Genomic DNA, 24227 nt, shown 5'->3' with positions numbered 1-24227 from the left:
AATCAATTTTGAGTTTATTTTTGTGTATGGTATAAAAAAGTGCCCCAGTTTTATTCCTTTGCATGTAGCTGTCCAGTTTTCCTAGCACTATTTATTGAAGAGACTGTCTTTTCCCTGTTGTATATTCATACTTCCTTTGTTGTAGATTAATTGACCGTATATGCATGGATTTATTTCTGGGCTCTCTATTCTGTTCCATTGATCTCTGTGTCTGTTTTTTGTGCTGGTATCATACTATTGTGATTACTATAATTTTGTGGTTTATCTTGAAATCTGGGATTGTGACACCTCCAACTTTGTTCTTCTTTCTCAAGATTGCTTTGGCTGTTTGGCATCTCTTGTGGTTCCCTACAAATTTTAGAATTATTTGTTCTAGTTCTGTGAAAAATCCTATTGGCGTTTTGATAGGAATTGCATTGAACTTGTAAATTGCTTTGGGTAGGATGGGCATTTTAACCATATTAATTTTTCCAATCCATGAGCATGGAATATCTTTCCATTTATTTGTGTTGTCTTCAGTTCCTTTTGTTAATATCTTACAGTTTTCAGAGTAGAGGTCTTTCACCTCCTTGGTTAAATGTATTCCTAGGTATTTTATTCTTTTGGTACAATTGTAAATGGGATTGTTTTCTTAATTTTTCTTTCTGCTATTTTGTTAGTAGCATATAGAAACACAACAGGCGGGTATGATTTAAGATATGATTTTGTATCCTATAACTCACTGAATTCATTTTTCAGTTCTAATAGATTTTTAATGAAGTCTTTAGGGTTTTCTATGTATAGTAGTATGTCATCTATAAATAGTGACAGTTTTACTTCCTCCTTACCAATTTGGTTGCCTTTTATTTCCTTTTCTTGCCTGATTGCTATGGCTAGGACTTCCAGTCCTATGTTAAATAAAAGTAATGAGAGTAGACATTTTTGTAATCTTCCTGATCTTACAGGAAAAGCTTTCAGCTTTTCACTATTGAGTATCATGTTAGTTGTGGGTTTGTCATGTATAGCCTTTATTATGATGAGGTATTTCTCTCTATACCTACTTTGTGGAGAGCTTTTATCATGAGTGGGTGTTGAATTTTTTCAAATGCTTTTTCTGCATCTGTTGAGATGACCATACCATTTCTATCTTTCATTTTGTTAATGTGATATATCATGTTGATTGATTTGTGGATATTGAACCATCCTTGGAATAAATCCCACTTGATCATGGTAAATGATTCTTTTTGTATTTTTAAATATGGTTTGCTAATATTTTTGTTGAGGACCTTTGCATCTAGGTTCATCAGGGATATTGGTATGTACTTTTTTTTTTTTTATAATATCTTTGTTTGGTTTTGGTATCAGGTAATGCTGACCTAGTAGAATGAGTTTGGAACCATTCATTTCTATTTTTTTGGAATAGTTTGAGAAAGATAGTTATTAATTCTTCTTTCAATGTTTGGTAGGATTTACCCGTGAAGCCATACAGTCCTGGACTTTTATTTGTTGGGAGTTTTTTGATTACTGATTGAATTTTGTTACTAGTAATCAGTCTGTTCTGATTTTCTATTTCTTCCCTATTTAGTCTTAGAAGACTATATGTTTCTTGGAATTTATCCATTTCTCTTAGGTTGTCCAATTTGTTGGCATATAATTTTTCACAGTAATATCTTATATTTTTTTGTATTTCTGTGGTACTGGTTGTAACTTCTCTTCCTTTTTTTGTTAAAGTTTATTTATTTATTTTTTAGCAATCTCTATACACAGTGGGGGGGGGGGTTCAAACTCACAACCCCAAGATCAGGAGTTGTATGCTCTTCTGACTGAACCAGCTAAGCAGCCCCCTCTTCATTTTTTATTTTATTTATTTGCATTCTGTCCCCCTTTTCTTTTTCTCAATGAATCTGACTAAAGTTTATCAATTTTGTATATCTTTTCAAAGAACCAGCTCTTCAGTTTCATTGATCTTTTCTATTTTTCTATTTAGTCTCTATTTCATTTATTTCCACTCTGATCTTTATTATTTCCTTCCTTCTACTAGTTTTGGGCTTTTTTGTTCTTCTTTTTCTAGTTCCTTTAGGTGTAAGGTTTGATGGTTTATTTGAGATGTTTCTTGTTTCTTGAGATAGGCCTGTATGGCTATATACTTCCTTCTTAGAACTGCTCTTGCTGCATCCCAAAGATTTTGAACCTTTGTGTCTTCAGGGTATGAGTCGAGAGATGAAGGTACTGAGACTGGGTGGAGAGCTCCAGCTCTGGTACAGTTGCAACAGAGGCTTCAGCCAATGCCATGTAGAACTCTACAGCTGGATGGCTCCTTAAGGTTGTCCCAAATGGAGGCAGGGCAGCGAGTCTTTGTCCCCACATCTACTGGTTATTGGGGGCCATATGTGGCAAGTGTGTAACCTTAGGTGAGACCTCTTCACGAGTCAGGGAAGAATAAAGATCTCTCTGGTGTGCCTGGGTGGCTCAGTCAGTTAAGTGTCTGCCTTCGGCTCAGGTCATGATCCCAGGGTCCTGAGATTGAGTCCTGCATTGAGCTCCTTGCTCAGTGGGGAGCATGCTTCTCCCTCTGCCTGCCGCCCTCTCTGCTTGTGCTCTCTCTCTCTCTGACAAATAAATAAAATCTTAAAAAAAAAAAAAGAATAAAGATCTCTGAAGAAGGGACCTGGGCTGTGCCTCACAATATCCACTACAGCTCATGTGTGTGTTACTCATTTAATATAGTCTCAGATATGATATAGAAGTGTTTTCTTTAGGATTCTTATAGTTAGTCATTAGTGTGATGAGCTTGCCTTTTTTCCCCTCAATGTGTGGAGTACCTATGTCCGGGTAATTCCAGCTTTCTAAACCAATGCAGAGTACAGAAAATGAGAGAACAGTCCATTTTAATTAGTTGACAATATAATGGAGACGTTTACTATTTCTTAATATTTAAAGGAACTCACTTGAACTCATCTGGATCTTTGTGGGGGCATAAATTATGGTTTTTGGTACACACACATTTTTTTCTTTACATATTCTTCTCTATCAGAGTCATTTTATATTTTCCTAGAATATCATTTTATTTCAGAGATTTTAAGTTAGGGAATAAATGATAAGAATACAATGTTATAAAGTAAAGAAGATGAATGATTTGTCAATGAGGCATTGCCCATTCCACCTCTCCCTTTTCTTGGTCTCCTTTTTGTAATTTGAGTCGCTGTCTGTATTTCTATAGGACCTCTCTGGGTGCAGCAGAGTGACCATGGTTTGTGGCTTTTCCCTGGTTAGGATGCTTTAGGTGTCCTAAGGGTGTCAGCCCTCACCTGTCAGGTGAGCCCTCAGCGCTCATGGCTCTTTTCTTCGGGAAAAGACCACCCTGCCTGGGTGGTCTCAGTATTCTGAATTTAGAATATGTACCCTTTAACTCTCTGCTCATTCTTTTTCAAAAGCCTGATCCATTTCTTCAGTTCAGGTGGGTATTTATGGAGCACTCACCTTAGGCCAGGCACAAATTTAAAACCACGAGCAGAGCAGACGCATATCCTCCCCTCATCGAGCTGATGCTATGGCTAAGGAGTCAGAGGTAAATCACTTAGGTAAATAAGGCGCTAGTGCTTCGTCATGGTGTGGAGAAAAGTAAAGTGGGCATAGGAGCAAGAATTTGGGGGGTGGAGAAGGAGGGGGCTTGCGGTTTGGGTGGGGTAGCCAGGGCAGGTCTCACTGAGGTGGCTGCATGAAGGATACCCCTGCGGGAGGTGTGGGCATGCATCCCGCAGCCATGCGGGGAAGAGAACAAGCGTGTGCCATGGTGAGGGACCCCGGGGCAGGAGTGCGCCTCTACCGGCAGAGATGGATCACGGAGGAAGGCAGCCAGGTCAGAAGGAGAAAAATGTCAGAAGCAGGAGGAGGCCCTCAGATCCGGAAGGAAATGGGGTGGCGTTGCTTTGGGTCCTTGGAGGACTTTGGCTTTTACTCTGTGTGAAATGGGGACATTGGAGGATTTTGAGCAGAGGAGAGGCGTGATCTATTTTACTTTTTACCAGGTTCATTCTGGCTGCTATGCTGAGAATCGGCCAGCAGGGTCAAGGGCAGAAAGCAGTTAGGGAGCGGAAGGGTACGTGCTTCAGACGACCATTTCTCCAGACAGTTTGGTTTAATCTAAGGATAAAATGCAGACTGCTTTCTTTTAGCACGTAGAACTTTGGTTACTCATTTGTATTAATGAAGGCCAATGCCATGAAAATGACCCACACAAGGCAGTCAAATAAAAGCCCACCATTGTTCAGCCCGTGAGAATGTTCCTGCATCATCTGGGGTCGCTTTTTCTGGGACCCAGTTCTTTCTTGTCTCCATCCTGGGAAAAACTGTTCCCCTGAGAACCAGCTTGTTTTTCTCTCCTGTACATTGTTAATCTTCTAGTGTCTCCCTGCTTTTTTATTGACAAAGTGCTCAGAGCTAGATCTACAGTTCACCTCTAGCAAGAGTAGAGAACCCGTGGCTCTGCATTCACAGTGTTTCCTACCCTTATTTCCATACAGCTCCATTACAAGGGAAGCTTTTATTCTATTATATTTTTGTGAGTCACTTTAAAATGTGGGAAGCTACAGACAAATTATGGAGGATGCAAAGAGTATCACCTACAGTAAAAAGAAAAATCCAGTTCAAAGCTTGGGTCATTTGTATTCTATTTTTGTTTCCATAAATGAAAACAAAATATATGCAAATATATATATGCGTACATAAACATAAATAAATAAATACACACACACACACACACACACAGGATTTTCAGGCTGAAACCTTTAGCAGCTTGATATATCACTAAAGCATCCTTCTGTGTCCTGACAGGTTTCCGTGCTCCTAGTCTTCTACCTCAAGTTTCTAAATGTGTTCCTTTATCTCCCAGCAGTGTTTGCCGATGATGCTGGACTGAAACCAGCCATCTAGGTTGGTCTGGATGCTTAGGACCAACAGTAGAGTTTATTAAAAATATACCCCTCAGCCTCTGCTATTCTTTCTGACTGAATGAGGCTTGAGAACTTTGAAAATATTTTGCACAAACAATATATTTTCTGGGATCCTGGGTTTTTGAAGACATTTTTTTTTTTTTTTGGTTTTGTTTTCTTTATTGTTGAACAAGTGCTTGACAGGTATAGAAGTCTTGGGCTAGATTCTCCTTGTCTTAAGATTCTGAGTGTTGCCCATTGTCATTTACACTTACTATTAAATCATGTAGTTTTTGTGGCATTCATGGTGACCCTCTCTCCACCCTGACACTTTTTTTTTTAATTTATGTTAATACTTAAACTTTGAAGAAAAGAAAAGGCAGATACTCCTCGACATGAGTTTCTAAGAGTTGGTCATTTATTTTGCCTCTTAATCTCGAGTCCTTTTTTCCTTTCTAGAAAGTTCTTTTCGATTATGTCCCGGCCATTACTTATAATCTACAGGTTGTTTGTATTTCCCTTTGGAACATTTTATTCATGGGTTGGATTTCTGTGATCTCCCCTCCATTTCCATTTTCTTAGGTTTCATCCTTTTTGCTCCCTTTTCTTTATGTTCTCTGTGTTCTGGGATTACTTCTCAGTTTTGTTCTCTGCAGTGTTCAGCTGCGTTAAGTGAACCTTTCATCAGTTCTGTTAGGACTGTGTTTCAGCTCCTGGGCCTTCAGTTCATCAACATCCCTTCTCATCTCTGCGCTTTCTGGTTTAATAAAAGTAATATAAATATCACTTGGCATAGAAGGCCAGCATCTTCTGAGAAAATCTTCTGTTCATGAAGGTAAAACCTTTTTAGATGAGAAATTTCCCTTTTGAGCTATTATCCCTTTCTCCCTCTTGTGCAGTGAGATTTTTGTTTTTTCCCCTCCTGGGCTTTGGATTAGTCCTTCCTTGCCCCCTAATGCTTGAACAAGGCGAAATCTAACTGGGTCCAATGTGGAGCTGTACAGTGGAGAACTTCCCATCTGTCTCCGTCCCTTGATCATTGCAGTGACTCCCCCAGCTTTTTCCCACCACTTCCTGCCTCATGGATGGGGGCAGAATGAAGTCTCACCCAACGGCTAAGAGCTGCCTGTCACCAATTTAGCCCACTCTGTGCTTAGCACTGCACTTGGCACGTGGGGGCGCTTGACAAGATGCTTTCCGAAAATCTGTAAAAGAAAATCCCCTTAGCAAAGGGTGTGATATTGAAACTATCTCAAAGCTGTGATAATCAGCATTTTGTAAGTAATTTTCTTACTTGATGGCCAAGCATGAAAGCACCATGAGTGACTCAGAATGTTTTTGACTCATGAATTTGATCTCAACAGAAATATATATTACCCCTGGCTATTAAAACACAACAATAATTTGTATTTTCTCTAATCCTGGATCATAGCTTCCTTCCCGGTACCCGCCTCTCTTCTGCTGTCTAGAAATGCTGGCTCTTGATTTCCATTCAGCAGAGGTTGCCAATTTAGAAAGGACAGACATTTATCTTGATGCTTAGTAAAAGTGGAAATATATACATTTTGGATCCTGAAGTTATGCGGTGTGAGATCTTACTGATCTGATTTTTTTTTTTTTTTTTTTTTGATTGGGAGAAAAATATAGAAGTTTTCTAGAAAACAGATCACACTGTGGGCTATACTCTTCATTTTATCAGCTGAAGATAAAATTTAAAAAAAATCAAATCATCAGGTTATCCGATTTGTTTGTAATCTGCTCTTAGCGTAAAGGTTACCCTCCCCCATTCCCAGTATCTTTCAGAGACAAAATCCTCTCAAAATAGTAGGTAACTTAGAAACAGTGCTTTAATTCTGAGATGGACAAGAGAGAAGCCTCATTTAACTGGGCTTTCCCCACCTTCCTCTGCAGTGGCTCAAAACAGGCCTCCTTTAATGAGAAAGTTTACCAGCGGAGATTAAACCAGTCAAGAATCAGAATGAGGGACCATGTCCAAGGTACCGGATGGTTTAATCTTCTGCAAGAACTTCATATCCCTTCAACCTTGGCAGCTGTAGATCAAACGGCAGAGTGTGCACATTAAAACCACGCAGTGAGAATAATGTGTCTCTATTTCATTTCTCTTTCCAGGTTTGAGATTTTTAAGAGCTCTCAGACTGATACAGTTTTCAGAAATTTTGCAGTTTCTGAATATCCTTAAAACAAGGTAAGATGTTCCTATTCACATTTTTTTCCTTGCTCTGGCCCCCATTGCCAAGTTGTAAATATCAGGTGTTTTTGTTTTCATCATTGTAAGGTGAGAGTTCTGTTAGTCTCAGAAAGAGTGCTCTAGGGGCGCCTGGGTGGCTCAGTCGTTAAGCATCTGCCTTCGGCTCAGGTCATGATCCCAGGGTCCTATGATTGAGCCCTGCATCGGGCTCCCTGCTCAGCGGGGCCTGCTTCTCCCTCTCCCGTTCCCTCTGCTTGTGCTCTCTCTCTCTCTGTCAAATAAATAAATAAAATCTTTTAAAAAAAAAACCCCAAAACAGAGTGATCTAACACAGAGATCTGGAGAAAGCCCAGAGTAGGACTTGGGTTGCTCCCCCCTGCAGAGCTGGGGACTATCTGATAAACAGAGAAACAGCTGTGCATGGGGGGAAGGAGACAGTTTTGGGGGGCTGTGCGGGTTGCTTGGAAGTTGGCCATAGCATCCTGGAGAGACGGTGCCCAGTGGATGAGGAATCGAGTAGCTCATTGATTGGGAAGTCTTTGCTCCCGGGTTCTGAATCACCCCTTTATTACATCACTAAATAAGAAATTAAACCTGAACGTAAAAGCAAGGGAAGCAGTGCTCTTTGAGAGAGACAATCACAAACCTCATACTGCAAACAGAAAATCATTTCATTTCAAAGTGCATTTTGGATGTTCACTTTATAGCCAGGGTAGTCCCTGGGGCTTGCTCTGTGAATTGCCTTTTGGGGAATACCTAAAAATCTCCTGCCGAATGCACCGTGACGACTTCTGTTAACTGTGTCATGATCTGGAAAACACTACTGGACCAGGAGGAAAAATCCCCTAGAGATCCCTTTCCTGATGACCTGCGGGTTTGCAGAGCTGGCCCGAAACCAGGCTGCCTTGATGAATAAACTAATAAAAGAGGTTAGACGTCCTCTAATGGAGAATAAGTACAGGCCATAAATTTCTCTTATAGGAAATTACACTTTAAGAAGCTCACTGCTAATGTTCCATTTCCTCTTAGGTTGACGTGTTTGATAAATGATTAAAAACAGGACACTTCTGGATTTTGTGATTTATAATTAATACACCTGCATTTTGGGAGCCTTGGATTCAGCATCGTTTTCCCAGTCACTGAGGCTGGGGACTTAGTTTGCCAAACCTGTCACTGCCAACACATGCGACAGGCTATTGGCCTCCCTCTTTGGGGTTTGTGTTTTTTTGTTTATTTTGGTTTGTCTTTTTAATTTATTTTTAATTTATTTTTATTTATTATTATTATTTTTTGGATATTTTAGTTTGTTTTAATTCCACATCGGTTTCTCCTCGATAACTATTCATCTGTGTGCATGTGGGGTAAATTCGCTTTCTGTTAGCCAAGGTAAGAAGCAAACGAGCATCTACTACAGTAGAAGTCCTGTCTAGTGTGTCCCAACCACGCTGCATTTTTATTACCCTGGGGTGAACATTTATTGATGTTCCATTTAATAGTACGTAATATTACTAATATTGAGTGAATATTGTTATTCTTCCTATTTCTTCTGGGCGACAAGAACCTTTCTTGGCTCCTTCTCCCTTTTTATGGCTCTTCTGGGCAATGGACTCATACTACTCTTGAAATTAAAAGTATCGATAAACTAGTGGCCCTCCACGCTTACCTTTGTCACAATTGCCCCACTAAACTATATTTTTTAGGGTAGAACCGGTGTGTACCCAGGGCCAAGCACAGGGAGTGTATTTAAGAGACACTTGTTTTTTCCAGTGTGGAAGGTGTTATGTGGAGTTAACCACACTCCCAAATGTGATATGAGGCCCCTCGTTCCCTGGTTTGTGTGTACATTATAAATTAGGGGGGGGGGGTTAATGCTCTGACACCAGTGTTTTAAGAGTGTGCCATTACTCCAAGGAATAACATGGAAAGAAAACTGTTCTCATTTTCCTTGCATTCCATATGGACCATTTTTGGACTTGGGAGAACAACAAGCCGGGTGAATAAAGTATCTTTTCCTGGACTTTTATGAAGAGACCCACCAATTTCCCATTCCTTGGAGAAGCTTCCTTTCTGTTAGGTGCAGGAAATAGCACTAACACCCCCGGTGATAACCGCACAGTTAGGGTGGTTCATTCTCCCAGTGCACAGGGGAGAGAGCCGAAGCATCCAGCTAGGGAGAGAGGTGACTATAAGTCGGGAGAGAGTGGCCTTAGAGAGGGTCCCCGGGGTGGCAGGCTGCTGGGTGTCTGCTCTCCTGAGACCCAAACAGCATTTCCCCAGCACCCCACTTCCCACCCAGTTAAACTCTTTCTGTGGTGGAGGGGGTTTTCTGCACAACCCCACAACTTGGATTATCCCAGTGCCTGTTGCTTATGCAGGTGACTGAGTTAATTCAACAAGCCCGAATTGAGTGTCCATTCGTACCAGTGGCCAGGCAGGTGCCAGAGTAGCATCCTGCTGTCAGAGAGCACAAGGAGAGGGAGAGCCAGCAGGACCTGTGGTGGGTTGGTGCTGGGACACAGGTACATCAGGGGGCAGTGAGGCATGGAGGAGAGGAATGAAACCAGGCTTGACACCAGTGTACGGTAGTCAAGCCTCTTTTCAAGGAAAAGGGATTGTCTTAGGTAAGCTTCCTAGAAAACTAGGTGTCGTCCATGTGGGGCTGGGCTTGGGCAGGTGAGGGCCAGAGAAGGCAGTGCTGACCTCCAGTCACAGAAGTTGCGAAAGCACACAGGTGAGAGAAATTGTTCCTTGGGGGAGCTTTGAGTAATCCTGTGGGCCTGTATACTGGGGGCTTTGTGCTAGGAAAACAGAGATGACATTAGGAGGGCCTGCAAGGGCCAGATCCCAGACTCGGAAGAAAACCTGACTTAATTGTAAGAACTCTAGAGGCTTTAGACCAACTCTCTGAGCCCATTCCCTCTCCTTCCCTCTGTGCACCCCCGAGCCCAGATCCTGAAGGCTCTGATGCCGAGAAGAGGAAACCTTGACTTTTATAGGGCTTTGGACACAGCTTATTTTCTGGTGACTCCTCTGTACTCTGCTGCGTTCACAGTGACCTTCCAGGAGGGTGGGTGCAGCCCTGGAATCTTCTCTAGGGGGTTTTGTCTGGCTTTCTCCGGTGGCCAATCCCCACCACCGATCTGTGGCATTAGGTAGGGATAGAGACTTTGCAAATGTGATTTGAAATAATGGCTTGAAATTGCAGTTTCATTTTCTGTCCTTTGGCTGCCTTGCTTTGCAAAGAGCTGGAAGAAACAGAGCAGAGAAGTATATGGGGGAGAGAGAGAGAGAATTAAGTGGGCAGCAAAGGAAACCGGAGTGAACAGAATGACAGAGAAAACGCAGATGAAAGAAACAAGTCACAGTGATGGGACAGCATCAGGGCCATTCCTTAAACTGCCAGCCAACAGGGCAGCGTACCGTGCTCCTTGTCTGGAAAATGGCCTATTGAGGGGGACAGGGTCCCTTCCATGTCATTGTCTGAGCTTTTGACAGTGCCTCAGTGGCCCTGCATACTGACGAGCAGACTCACAGAGGAGATGACACATAATTATTCTACACTCAGAGGAAAATAAGTAGCTCGGTTTTAAAGCCTGTCATTCCACATCTCATTTGATGTGTACATGTTGATGATGAAAACGTGGGTCATCCAACAATTTGTTTTAAATGGCAATGGCCTTACTAATTATTAAAGTAGACTATGCTTGGGGCTCAGTCAGTTAAGCATCCAACTCTTGATTTCAGCTCAGGTCATGATCTCAGGGTCGTGAGATCGAGCCGGGTCTGTGCTGGGTGTGGAGCCTGCTTGGGATTCTCTCTCTCCCTCTCTCTCTGCCCCTCCCCACCCTGTGCTGTCTCTCTAAAAAAAATAATAAGATGTAGAAAAGCATAAAGGATAAAGTAAAACTTCCCCAACCCCACCTGTGGTTGAGACAAACATTACTAATATTCTCCCATATCACTTTTATTTCCTGCAGAGTATTCCATGATATGTGTGCACCGTCATTTACCTAACCCACACATTTTGGGGGAACATTTGGAGAACTAAAATCACTGTACTACAAATATGATCTTGGAAATGGCTCCAAGGTTAAGTTCTTAAAAAAGAGTATTTATTATGGAGATGGCAAGGGGTTGTCCGGGTGGAGGCCATACCATGAAGGCTCTTACGCATCATGGATTTAACTTGGAGAACGAGAAGGAATCACTGAAGGGTTTAAGTAGGACAGGAATGTGGTCAGATTTACATTTTAGAAAGATCTACTAGTCCACCGATCGTATGGTGGGTTTGAAGCATCTAAGACTGGAGACCGTTAGACCAGTCAGGGCAGTAGTCCAGGCAAGCAGTACCAGGAACTGGCCTTGAGCAGTGCAGGTCGGGGTAGAGAGCACAAAGAGGGGTGGAGAGGTATTTAAGGGGCAGAATTGATGGAACCTGGTTTTGCTTATAGTTCAGACCATTTATCTCAATTTGATCTTATCCTGTTGACTTTCAGGGGTGGGATCTTACATCTGTCCAGCAAAGGTAACAATAAAAAAAAATAAAGCCACTGACACCTGGCTGTACCCTAAGCCACAAAGGAGGAAAATAGTGGACAAGCCGAACAGGGACAGATTTGCCCTTTTTTGTAGAAAATGGATGCCATTTTTCAGTGTTAACCAAGACATGTCTTGTTAAATACAGAGAGGGCAAAGATGGTGCACACTAGCTCTGGGTTTGTAGCTATACTTTCAGAAAGAGACAGACTTTCTCTCTTCCAGTATGTACGTGGTCCTGGAAAGGTCTCTGATCTACAGGGACAGTAAGATATCTGTGCCTGCCCTTGGATAGTTCATTGTATCTAGTAATGTAAATTTCTCTCATGGCAATTGAGAACTCATGAGTTGGGGACCCAGAAATGATAATGGACAACATAAAAATGATTTTCTTTAGATGAGTTAGGTTCTCATGATAAGGTCACAGTCCATCCCTCCCTCAAGGCACGAGAAAGGGGCTTGAATCTGAATGGTTCCAATCATTCTAATCGCAGGGAAGTTCATGTTTGGCTCAGACCCATGGCCTTGGTCACGAACCTATGTCTATTTCCAGTGGCCCTTTAGCCATGCAGAGCACACAAATTACCCCTGCTACCCTCTCCTTCCTCCCAAGGAGCCCTGTGCAACCTGATAAGGTTCAAATTTCAGAGTATGGAGAAAGTCCACTAAGAGTTAATCTTTCAGAGGGCTTTTAGATGATTGTCTCGTTGTACATTTTAATTTGGAAAGCAAATTCCTAATACTAGTGATCTGTAATGATGCTAATGCCATAAAAATAATCAGATTTCAGTGCTGAATATGGACTCTTTCAGCAACAATGATAAACTGTTCTAGGCACAGCCAGAATTCCCTTAAGCACTATTAATGTCATTATGGCAATCATTTAGAAATTAATAATCATCATATTTAGGTTGTTTTTCCAAAGCACCAAGAGGCTCAAAGGCTACGATAGTTTTAATATCTCAAGAGGGCTCCACATAGTGATTGGTGGGGCACTGCTTTGTTCAGGTTCCAAGGATCTGGGAGTGTGTAAGTGAATCAACTTGGTATTTATCCTTTTGGAAGATGAATACAGATTTTCCTCGACTTATAATGGGCTTACATCTGGATGAACTCATCGTAAATTGGAAATATCCTAAGTCAAAGATGCATTTGATACACCTGACCTCTCGAACATCATAGCTTAGCCTAGCCTACCTTAAATGTGCTCACAACACTTAAATTAGCCTATACCAGGGCAAAACCATCTAACCCAACCCTATTTCATAATAAAGTGCTGAATATCTCTTGTAATTTGTTGAATTCTGTACCAGAAGTGAAAACCAGTGGTTGTGTGTCGGTTGTTTGCTCTGGTGATCACCTGGCTGACAGGGGGCTGCAGCTCATTGCCATGGCCCAGGATCACAAGAGAAATCATGTGCCTATCACTAGTCCAGGAAAAGACTGAAATTCAAAACTCAAATTCTAGTTTCTCTGAAGGCATATGGCTTTCACACCATTGTAAAGTCAAAAAATTATAGGTTGAACCCTTGTGAAGTCAAGGATTATATGTACATGCTTCTCTGAGATACCAGCCTACATGTTCCTCATCTCCTTCTCCCTCTCCTATGTTAGCTTGCACCTTGGAGGACTCACAAGGTAGAGGCACAGAGGTTTTGCTGTAGTTTGGCTTCCCATTGAGAAATTAGTTGGGAGCAGGACATAGTGATGTTCCAGTTGCAACAATGTTCAGTTCATTGGTTACCAGAGTTGCTTCTCCTGATGGCTCATTGGGTGGATGCCTTATACCCATACATTTTATTTCTACTCTGACAGTCTCTGGTTGGGGGTGGGGGCGTCCTTCAAGAGCAAGAATGCTCTGGAAGTCCAGTATGTAGGCCTCTGGGCGTGATAGGCTGGTCCAGGGAACAGAAAGGCAAGAATTATGGTATCTCTCTGCTCTCAGGAGAAGCTTAAATAGAAGATTTTAAACATTATTTTGGTGAGTTGGTGGTCTCCAGTCACAGCTCCAGAAACTACCTAAAGGGGGTTGCATGACCCATGGTAGCATCTGGAAAAAGGGACAAAGGCCAGGATTTAAGCAATCTGTGCTTGCCCTTGTAAGTGCCAGGTCCATCCAGAACTTGCAGAGCCATGGAACTAACCATACTGTTGAGCACAGTTGCTGGTGGTACAGGGTCCGCCCTCTTTTTTAGGTAGGGATAGTCCCAACCTACTTTATAGACCTGATCAATTATTAGATTCTCAGAGAGCATTTTGGATATTGACCCCTTCTGTTGTGGGCAGATGGCTTTAATTGTGAGGGCAGAGTCTACTTTGAATTGGCCTTGGTAATGACTAGGATTCAAGACAGAATTGGACATGTCTGGATCCAGGGGTTCAGAGTCTCTCATCAGGATTCTGCTTCTCTCTTTATCTCTTTTAGGTGACACTCTCAGGCAGTCTTTCTCCAGGGCAGATGGGCTTGTAGAGCCCAAGACTTTTATTTTTTGCACCTGAATCTCGGGAGGACTTAGATTCTTTCTCTCTCACTCCGTTCCTAAAAAATGCTTCTGATGAGCCCTACTTCATGGCCCTTTTAGAGCCGAGAGTTCCCCCATTGGCCAGTGTGGCTCAGGCCACCCCGGTAGAGAGAGAGGTGGGAGCCTTTGAGTGACACCCCACCTAGGTCAGAGGCTGAAGACAGGACTGTCCTTGAGGAAGGGATGTGGGACCAACCCAAGAGCAATAGAAAGAGAGCTCTGTACTGCTTCTCCAAATTATTGTGTTAACGAGGCTTTGGATCAGACAGGCCTGGTTCGAATATTAACCCCACCACCTGCCAAACATGTCTTCTCAGGCAAGCTGCTTAAGTACACCAAGCCTCAATTTCCTTATTTAGTTAGCAGAAACAGTCATAGTACCTGTATCAAAAGGTAGAATGGTAAAAATCTGAAGAAAATGAAGAACCCAACATAATGCCTAGCACATATAATAGGGACTCAATAAATACTGGCAATTTTTATAGGCAACTCTTATAACCTGGTAACTCTTGAGATGCCAAAGAATGACAGAATGGACATTTTTATTGTTTTTCTGTTTTTGAACCAGAAGGAAGTCATTCCACACATTTCAAAAGATCAGTATCAAACAAATTTTAAAATATTTGGCTATATTTTCCTTGAATTGTCAGAACCAACTCTAGAAAAAACTAAGACCACAGGTTCCTCTGCTCTGCTCAATTCCATAAAGAAAAGAAGATTGAAGAAAAAGGCAAGCTGGACTCTGGCCTTGTCCCTGTTCTAGAACTGCTGATCTGGCCTCCACCGAGGGGCTCTTCCTTCAACCCCCGGGCTACCCTGGACCGTAGCCCCCTCCTGCCTTCTTCCACATGGTGACCCCAGTGTAGATGTAGTTACCAGAATTTTTCCTTTCCATTCTTTTTTTTTTTTTCTGGCCGTTCAAGAGGTTAATCAGTATCTCCAGAGAGTCTCACCTCACTGGGGCAGCTCTCTCTGACCTTTTCATATCCTGTGCGGGGGCATGGGGCGGACACAGAAGACTGTGACAGACACTAGTCTATGACTTTGTAGGCCAAAGGCCAAGAGGACTTGGTAGTGGCCAAGAGGGTAGACTCTGGCCAAACTGCCCCGGCTCACATTCCAACTCTGCTGCTTTACTGTGTGAGTTTGGGTCTGGGTGACATCACAGAGTTGTCATGAAGAGTAGAGGAGTGAATACACTCAAAACACTTAGAATGGTGAGCACGGTTCCCCATGAGAAAGAAGTAGGAAAGGGCAGAGAACAATCAATCAAGAATGATGGACTGAACCACCTGTCGGTGGCATTACGCCACTATAGGGAGCCTGAGAGAGGTGGAAAATAAAGTTTGTTTCCGCAAGATGCAGCCAGGAACACAAGAGACAAACAGCAATCTAAAATGACATTACAAAAGATGTGTTAACACAATGGGATTGATTCCCAATGAGTGGCCGCAAGTAAGAGCCAGGAGGAGTCACTTTGTATCGCAGGTGCAGGGACCACTTTAACAAGGACCTGGGGATTGAACCAGGCTCTGAAGAAAGGGAAATATTTGCAAAGATGGAAAAGACCCTCTTTGGTAGTAGTATAAACAGACATAGGACACAAGTTTGGCTGTGAGGGAGGTTTCAAGAGTTGATGTTGAAGAGGTGGTAGGTGAGCCTGAACCTTCAGCAGGTGTTGAGGACGGAAGGAGTTTGGACATAACATTTTAGTCAACAGGGAGCCTTTGGATAGGGAAGTGACCTGCTAACAACAGCGTTCAAGGAACTGGACCCCAGCGGGAGTGAATGGGGTGAAGCTAAGAGGGAAGAGTACAGGGGGAGGGATGAGTTCACTCAGGATTTATGCATTAAAGGCCCTACTATGTGCCAGGGACTCACTACACTCATGGGATCCAGACAGACAAGGCCTATGCTTTCGGGGTGCTTAAACTTTAGTGAGTCCCGGCTGATCCACTCAAGGAACACTGGTGGATGCTGACATTGTTAGGCAGGAGGTTGTGAGGGAACAGGATATTCATATAGTCTCAGATTCTCGCTGCGTAGATGACATATTAATTACAAAGGGAAGTGGGCTCCTTCCAAAGGGAAGTGGCAAGATTTCATGTTCCCACCTTAACCAACTGACTAGACCTAGTGTAATTGAGTGGAAATTTCCTGATGTGATGACAACCCAGGCAGATATTCTTAACAGAAGCGTTTAAACAGGATCTACTCATGGGGGAACAATCAGACAAATCCAGAATATGGGACATTCTATAAGACAGTTGACCTGAGTGCACAGAAAATTAAATGTTCTGGAGAACAAACAAAAAGGGCAGGGGGGCAGATGAAAGGAGAACAAAGCAGGGGTTGGCAAACTATATAGTACAAGGGCTAATCCAGCCCATTGTCTGTTTTTGTAAATAAAGTTTTATTGGAACACAGACACATCCATTCTCTTACTGACTTTTATGCTATAGCAGCAAAATAGGATAGCTGCCACAGAGAATCTGTGACCCACAAAGCCTAAAAAAAGTTTCCTGACCCTTGGAATAAAGAAAGCAACATAATAACCAAATGCGATGCCCAGATCTTGGTTGGTTCCTGCATCAAGGTGAAAGAATGAAAACATCATTAAATAATTTCAGGGCAACTGGAGAGATTTAAAGAAAGAGTGCATTTTAGATGACATTCCTGAATTCACGTGAATTTTCTTGGGCATGACAACTGTTGCATGGTATCCTTAGGTGTTAAATGCTAAAGTATTTAAGGGTTGTGTCATGATGTCTACAATGTACTTGTAAATAGTAGAGCCAAAAAAAAAAAAAGAGAGAGAGAAAAAGAGAAAAGAAAAAGAATACGAAGAAAATGTCCAAAATACTAATTGCTTACTCTAGAAGAATGGCATATAGGTGTTTATATACTGTTCTTTCCATATTTCTGTAGACATAAAAATTTTCAAAATAAAATTTAATTAAAGTTAAACCCAAGAGAGGGGTTAATTTAGGGGTCACTTTTAGTGACCCAGAGGTCATTTTTCTATTGTCTCTGTCCCTACCTACCAACACTGTCTTCTGGGACCCTCCCTTATGATGGAGGAAGCCCTGAGGAGTAGAGGTGGGCTACCTGTCCCCTAAAGATTGCTGTCACTCTGGAAGGCAGCCCGAACATAGTCTTCTCTTGTAACTTGGGGATTTTGTTTGTTGTCTCTTTTGCACAGTAATTCCATCAAGCTGGTGAATCTGCTCTCCATATTTATCAGCACATGGCTAACTGCAGCCGGGTTCATCCATTTGGTAAGTACCCTTGACGATGCTTCAGCTCTGGCTTTTCTGCAGTAAATCTGTCCCTGCGTCATTTTATTGCTTGAAATTTTTCTCCCTGAAGAGAAACTTCAGCCTCGCTGCAGAATGTAGGAGGAGAAGCAACTGCACAATTGTCTGGGTTTCCAACCCTTTTACCCAAAACTAGTTCCAAATGGTGAATGATGTTCGCTTCATTAACCTGCATTTTTCAGCTCACTGGTTGGGTGGATTTTTCCCTCTGTCTGCAGTAACCCCATTCAGCCACAAGATGGCAGTGCTTCCTCAGCCAACACTTGAAAGGTCTTGACAAGGTTGGGAGTTTGACCCTTATCTCTTAATAAACAACAAATTCACATCCCTCAATTTCTCTCTACTTACCCCTTACAAAAAGCCACCTTTGATTCTTTTGCCTGATTACTTGTCAAGTTATTTTGTATCTCCAAAACGTTAATTCTTTTAAATTAACGACTCTTTGAAAGGTTTCCATTATCAAGTCAAGCTCTTCTCACCTCCTCAAGGCAGACCTTTATTCCTGCTTTTAGGGACCACAGCTTTTGTTGGAAGCGTGTTTCATACAAACACAAACTGTTAAAACCGGAAGGAGCCTCATCTAACTCTGAAGCTTTGAGTAAAGGTGCCTTTCCCTTGCTGAGACTCATATCTGTGTTAAGGGGCAGAGGGATGCCTTTAATTACCTCCCATCATCAGGATTTATGTAATTATCATGGGAGGCAGGCCTGGGATGGAAGCCGGGGGGTGAGGGGGGTGAGGCGGGTGGGGAGGGAGCTCTCATTCAGTCACTAGATCTGAGGGCTTCCCCACCCACCCTTTTATGCTGATGGAGTTCTTGGCTGAAATCACTCTTAGTAGGTAATCACCCTAATCACCATGTATGGTCTTCAGTATTTCCATGAGGTGAGCTCACCTTACATTTTGTGACATAGCTTCTGCTCCACCAAGAAACCTCCATGAAAATGGCACGTTGAGCTCAAGAAGTGATGTGCGAAAGAGTCTAGGTTTTGGAAACTTTCTGCAGAGGAAGAACCAGAGGCTCGGTGGATTGGGGGCCTGGAGGCTGGCTGCCCACGTTGGCCATGCTGGTGGATCATAGGCACTGCCCATGCACTGTACTGCAGGGCTGGGATCTGGGGTAGACCTGGAGATCCAGCCCACATTTCTCCCTCTCTCCTGGGAGTAGTAGCTAGAGTATCTCTCCTGCCTCCCTCACAGCTTTGTTGGTGGATCATATCGATGGGAACGTGAGGTATTTTGTAAAGTTGGGCACACTGCACCCCTGGGGAAAAAGGGCTCCCAGTTCATACCCTCCCCTTGGGTTTAAGTATTGCCTCTGGCTGATTCACCAACTGCAGAGTCCAGTTGTTGCTACAGAAATCGGAAACTGTCTGTTGCACAAAGCTGAAACTCTTTACTATCTGGTCCTTTACAGAGAAAGCTTGCTGACCCTCCATCTAAGGGGTTGCACAAAAGCAAATTGTTCTCACGAGCTCAATTTTTTTGCACTCAGGGAAATCCCTGCCCTTTGCAGGGTAGAAGAGCCATCCTTGACATTCTGCAAAGCCGGGAGAGCAGAGTCAGACTCGGAGAGATGCTGTTTGGGGTTCGGGTGTAAGGTCTGAATGAGTGAAGCCCACGAGGCATCGCCTTGGTCAAAACGATGAAAAGGGGAGGCCCCTGGTGAGAGAGTCTCAAATTTCTTTGGGTGTACAGGAGCCAGGCCCTCCGAGACTGAGCAGGAACTCACAGAGAAAGGTCAGGGCACAGCTCCCTGGCTCTTGCCTTGAAGAGAATGCTGTAAAATATGGCCGGGGGCGATGCCTTCAAACTCTGCAGGCTTCACATCTTTAACAATGAGAAGAAAACCGGACTAAGGATACATATCTCTGTTCCTTCCCCATCCCTGCCCCATCAGCTAGGAAGGCATATGTGTGTTACTGCCACCCGACTCTCTCCATTACCTGCGTGGAGGTTCCAAGTCATTGCTATAAAACTCACCTGGGGCCGCAGACACCTTGTGTGGAGCCTGCTGAACCTTTTGGGGTCCTGGTCTATCCTACATACATAACGCCATCTTTTTTCTTCCCCGTCCCCTTGCTTTAGGTGGAGAATTCAGGGGACCCATGGGAAAATTTCCAAAACAACCAGGCTCTTACCTACTGGGAATGTGTCTATTTACTCATGGTCACCATGTCCACTGTTGGCTATGGGGACGTTTACGCAAAAACCACGCTTGGGCGCCTCTTCATGGTCTTCTTCATCCTCGGGGGACTGGTAAAAACTCTTTATTACGATGTTGATTTTTACGGTCATTAATATTTTCTATGATCCGTTTCTTTAAAGCTTTGTATTTTTTGATTCTGTGTTTCTGCATTACCAGCAAGTGATTGCCTTAGCGTTACAGTCAGGCTAAGTAAATCCAAATGCAAATGGTGACTTTTCTGCCTATTTCTTTGGTATGTTAGACTTGTCTCCCAGAGACCCAGGCTCCCTGCCCTTGTTGGGGTCAGCCTTTTCGCCAGGAGGAAACCTAATTGTCTTAAAGAAAGTGATGCTCCCTTATTAAGTGAGAGTGTCTGTCCTTTAGTAATGCAGTTCAGCCGCTGATACTTTCTGCGAGGACAGCTGCTCTCACCTAACCCAGTGGATGCTGTGGAGACTCCGTAGACAGTTTGCGGTTTCAAGAGCTCCCCCACACCCTTCACGATCCTCCCCTAAACTTCCAACAAACACTGTGGCTGGGGCCTGCCCAGAAGAGTAGGGTCCCCACAGAGGACGGAAAGCCTACGGGTCTCATGCAGGTGGACATCATTATGTGAGCCGAGTGTGGTTTTGTAAACGGCTGACTAACTCCACGATGCAGCGACCCGTGGGATGTTTTCCTCCCCCTTTGTAAGTTAGAAGTTTTCGCTGTTGGCTTTTCTGGTCTTTGCAGATCCTAACGGTCGGTTATGATGTAATTTTCAAGGGCGATTTCTGGCAACACATGGTCGGTTGCTGCATTTTGTCTTTCCAAAGTAGCTCGTTTTAAGTTGAGATTTTTGCCACGTATGCGGTAAATGATTTGAATCCTCCCTCACACACAGCTTTCACGTATGTACGCCGCACATACATTTATAAGATGCATATACATTTCTCTGTTCCGTATGCATACGACATATATACATTTAAAAAAATGTATATAAATGTACATGTGCGTGTGTCCATTAACACAAGCATTTCCTGAGCACTTGGGAGGTCCCTGTAGATACTGAGACCCATGAATCCAGCCACAAGCACAATGTTTGTTGGACAAAACATGGCAGATTTGTGTTTCTCCTTGCTATTCTGTCCTCCCCTGTGATTTCCTAAATTTACCTTTTGTGCTTTTTAGTGATTTTTTTTTAAATGGAAAAAATTTATATTATTTTAATCTTCTTTTGGTGTTTGTTGTCTTTCATCACTCAAAAGGGCATTGATTCTCCTGTGAATTTTAACTAGGAAGAAAGGTCTTACCTTGCCGTTGTGTGTGTGTGTGTGTGAGTGTGTGATTTCACCAGCATGCACCCCTGTACTGCCTTCCCTTCAGCAAGAAAAGCTAGATGTCTACTTATTTATTCCTGTCTCCTTTGCATTTTTCTTGACTGTGATTTTTTTTTTTTTTTTTTTAGTAGTTGTCTAGGTTGGCTAATGTTTGTCTGGTCCTCTGTATTTTCAGGAGCTTGCCCTTTTTGTGCTTTTATCTTTATAATCCACCGTGTCAGTATATACCTTTGCAGTCCTAACCCTTTTGTGTTTTTGGATCTTAGAGCCCCCCCTCTTCTGAAAAGGTCACCACCTTTCTTTGGCCTGTCTTTTCAGTCTCTCTTCTGTCTCCTGTCTTCTCCTCAGGCCATGTTTGCCAGCTACGTCCCTGAAATCATAGAATTAATAGGAAACCGCAAGAAATACGGGGGCTCCTATAGTGCGGTTAGTGGAAGAAAGTAAGTATGCCAAGAGGTTTTGCTGCCTCCGCTGTGGTAGAATCCTCTCTGCATGCCATTTTTTTTTTTTTTTTGGCTCTTGTTTTCTTTGTTTCATGCATGTAGGCAATGTTTGCCCGCTACGTGCCCGAAATTGCTGCTCTCATCCTGAATCGGAATAAATTCGGCGGGACTTTTAACAAACATGGAGGCAGAAAGTAAGTCAGTTGCATCAGAAGAGATGGGGTTGAGTGACTTTCCAGAGCCCCTCTGGTGGTGACACCTGACACCTGAATGCCGTCCCTGAAGCTTCTGTGAGGGAAGGGCCACATTCTGTTTGGGGCGTGATGTCAGAATTACCCCGGAAAGCTGTCACCCGCAGATTGACTACCCAGACCTGCCCATTCATGGCTTTCTCCCCCCGCCACCCCATCTTCCTGAGACACATACTGCATTTCTCCTGGAAGGAATCCCTAGGTAACTGGACCTGTATTTTCTGTTCTAATCCCTCAGCAGGAAACCAGGCTCATTCATTCTTCACATCGACTGGCTTAGTGATTACATTCTGGTCCCCCAGACTAATGTGATGCCATCCTAGGGTTTGGCTTTGTTTTGTTTTGTTTTGTTTTGTTTTTTGTGCAGCAGTAACATGGGATTGTCCTCCAGCAGGAAAGTCTTAGGGAAGGCAAAGTCAAGGCACTGTGGCAGCCAGGAAACCAATTCTCTTTAGCCAGGAGGCACCGAGCTTGTCCTCAGAGGGACTCATTACTCAGTTGAGATTCCTTCTGGGCAAGACATATTCTATCTATGGTATGTCAGGGCACAACATACCAGTCCTGATGGGAGTCTTTTGTTTGGTTCCCTGTACATCAATGCCTTCTTCTTGGGGACTGTTTCATTTTGTGCTCCGATCATTTTATCAATATCCATATCAGTGCACGGGTTCATTATCAACGAGAAGGTTGACTCCTCCATAAACAGTAGGGCCTTAGCATCTGTGTCCTCTGCCAGAGCACCAGGCATGGCTGGTGGCAACCATTCTTTACTTTTTTTTTTTTTTTAATCTTTTTCTTGGTTTCTCAGCTTTGTTGTTTTTGTTTTAACTTCCATAGAGTAAGAGACACACAGTTTTAATGTGCAGCTCAAGGGATGTGTCCCTATGTGCACACTCAGTCATTACCATCCAGATCGAGATGAGAGTATTTTCATCACTCAGGCCCATTCCCAGTCCTAGAAGCTCCGATCGCAGAACTGGGTGTCCCTCCTCTGATACATTTTCAGATGAACACTTGAACAGCCTATTTGGTTTTTTAAGAGAAAATAAAAGGGTAGCACTGCCCTTCCCCCTCACGTCCTCCTTGCCTGACGGTCCTGTTGGATGGAGCAAACCTCGTCTCCTGTCGGTGATCCCAGTGTATCCTGAGCTCAGGTGTCCAGTCCTTCGTTCAGAAAATGAGGGGGTGGAAAAAAAAAAAGACTCATTTTCTTGAACTACCCACAGGATACCAGTTTCCTTTCAAAGGAACAAAGGACAGTGGATGAGAGGAGGCCAGTTGGCGTCTCTTCCGTGGAGGCAGCACATTGCTCCACCTTCCCTCTAATGGAGCCCTCCTCTTCTTATTATGTTAACAGCCCTGGATGAGATGAGAACCAAGCTGTTCTGATTTCTGGGCCATTGGTTGGATCCAAAAGGCCAGATAAGTCCAGAGATTCCCATTGGTCATTTATTCCATTGCCAAGAGGAAAATAGCTCCTCTGTCCATTTCGCCTTTAAGGTATGAAACAGGTCGCCGTAAAGCAGAAGGCATTCTGAGGAACTGGGCTCTCTTTATGGCCTCCCACCCCACTAGCTCAGCCAGCATTTCCTTATCACTGCCCCTGAGGAAGCCCATAAAGTCAATTGCCCCGAAGTCTACGTTGAGCATATTTCTAGACTCTCACTCTAGGTACAATGTTTTTCCTCTAAATAGTTTCCCTGGTCCAGTGTGGGTGGGCCGGGTGGCTGGTGGCCTTTGTCGCTGGGTGCCCCAGAGGGGGCCTCAGAGCAGCAGTCTCTCACCCGCCCCTGGTCGGATCTGGTTATCTTTCTCACCTTGGCACTTCCACTCAAACCCTCGAGTGCTGATGACTTCAGATCACAGACTTCCCATGGCTTTTGTTCTGGCTCCGTCTCTGTCTTCTTTTATCACGGCCTTTAGCCTGGTTTTTTCTCTTTCGCTTTTTTTTTTTTCCCTCCCTTTATGAAAACACACACTTGGCTTTTAATGTGCTCTTTGGGTCTCCGATGTCCCCCGACCCTGAGGACAGAGAGTAGGTCCTGTCATCAACACGGGGACCCGTTCACTTTACTTTACGCATTGTTTCCTGGTTCAAAAGCTAATTACTAAGTAGTTTAAAGAAGCCCTTTGGTCACTTAGATCTTTCATCAGAAAATATAAGCTTGGGAAAGGAACGGTAATAAAGGGCCATTAGCACCCTTTGTTTGATGTTGTTTTCCAGTCAGTAGAACAAGATTGATGAAATGTTATGTTTGGCCAAAATTTGAGTTTTCATTTGGAATTCAGTGTTGAGAGAATGGGCTGTCAGAATCAATAAGTTTTCTTTCGCTTGGGATATGGGCATGTGGTAGTAATTAGCAATATAAGGTCTTTAGTTGAGCAACCAAGCATGGACTCTGGCAGCAAACATAATGAGAAACTACAGTTGTTCTACTTCTAACGTCAAAAAGTTTCCAGATAGAATTAAATGCATTTGCAAAAGGAAAGCAGCTAAACTTTGTTGAAAGATAGGGTTCAGACTCTTACAAT

General features: G+C 43.3%; 1 protein-coding gene across 26 annotated transcripts in view; it reads left to right on the top strand.

Moving 5' to 3' along the window:
* The window catches only part of KCNMA1 (potassium calcium-activated channel subfamily M alpha 1), a 746603-nt gene that overhangs the window by 499864 nt on the left and 222512 nt on the right, over positions 1-24227 (top strand). For all 26 annotated transcript variants that reach the window (XM_027596063.1, XM_027596088.1, XM_027596077.1 and 23 more), the window contains exons 6-9: positions 7041-7116; positions 17380-17455; positions 19583-19753; positions 21350-21441. In XM_027596063.1, coding sequence (XP_027451864.1) covers positions 7041-7116; positions 17380-17455; positions 19583-19753; positions 21350-21441 — 415 coding nt within the window. The remainder of the gene's footprint in view (positions 1-7040; positions 7117-17379; positions 17456-19582; positions 19754-21349; positions 21442-24227) is intronic.

The sequence above is a fragment of the Zalophus californianus genome, chromosome 15, assembly GCF_009762305.2.
Source record: "Zalophus californianus isolate mZalCal1 chromosome 15, mZalCal1.pri.v2, whole genome shotgun sequence".
Lineage (NCBI taxonomy): Eukaryota > Metazoa > Chordata > Mammalia > Carnivora > Otariidae > Zalophus > Zalophus californianus.
The sequence above is the reverse complement of the archived record's forward strand: the minus strand, read 5'-3'. Positions and strand labels throughout refer to the sequence as shown.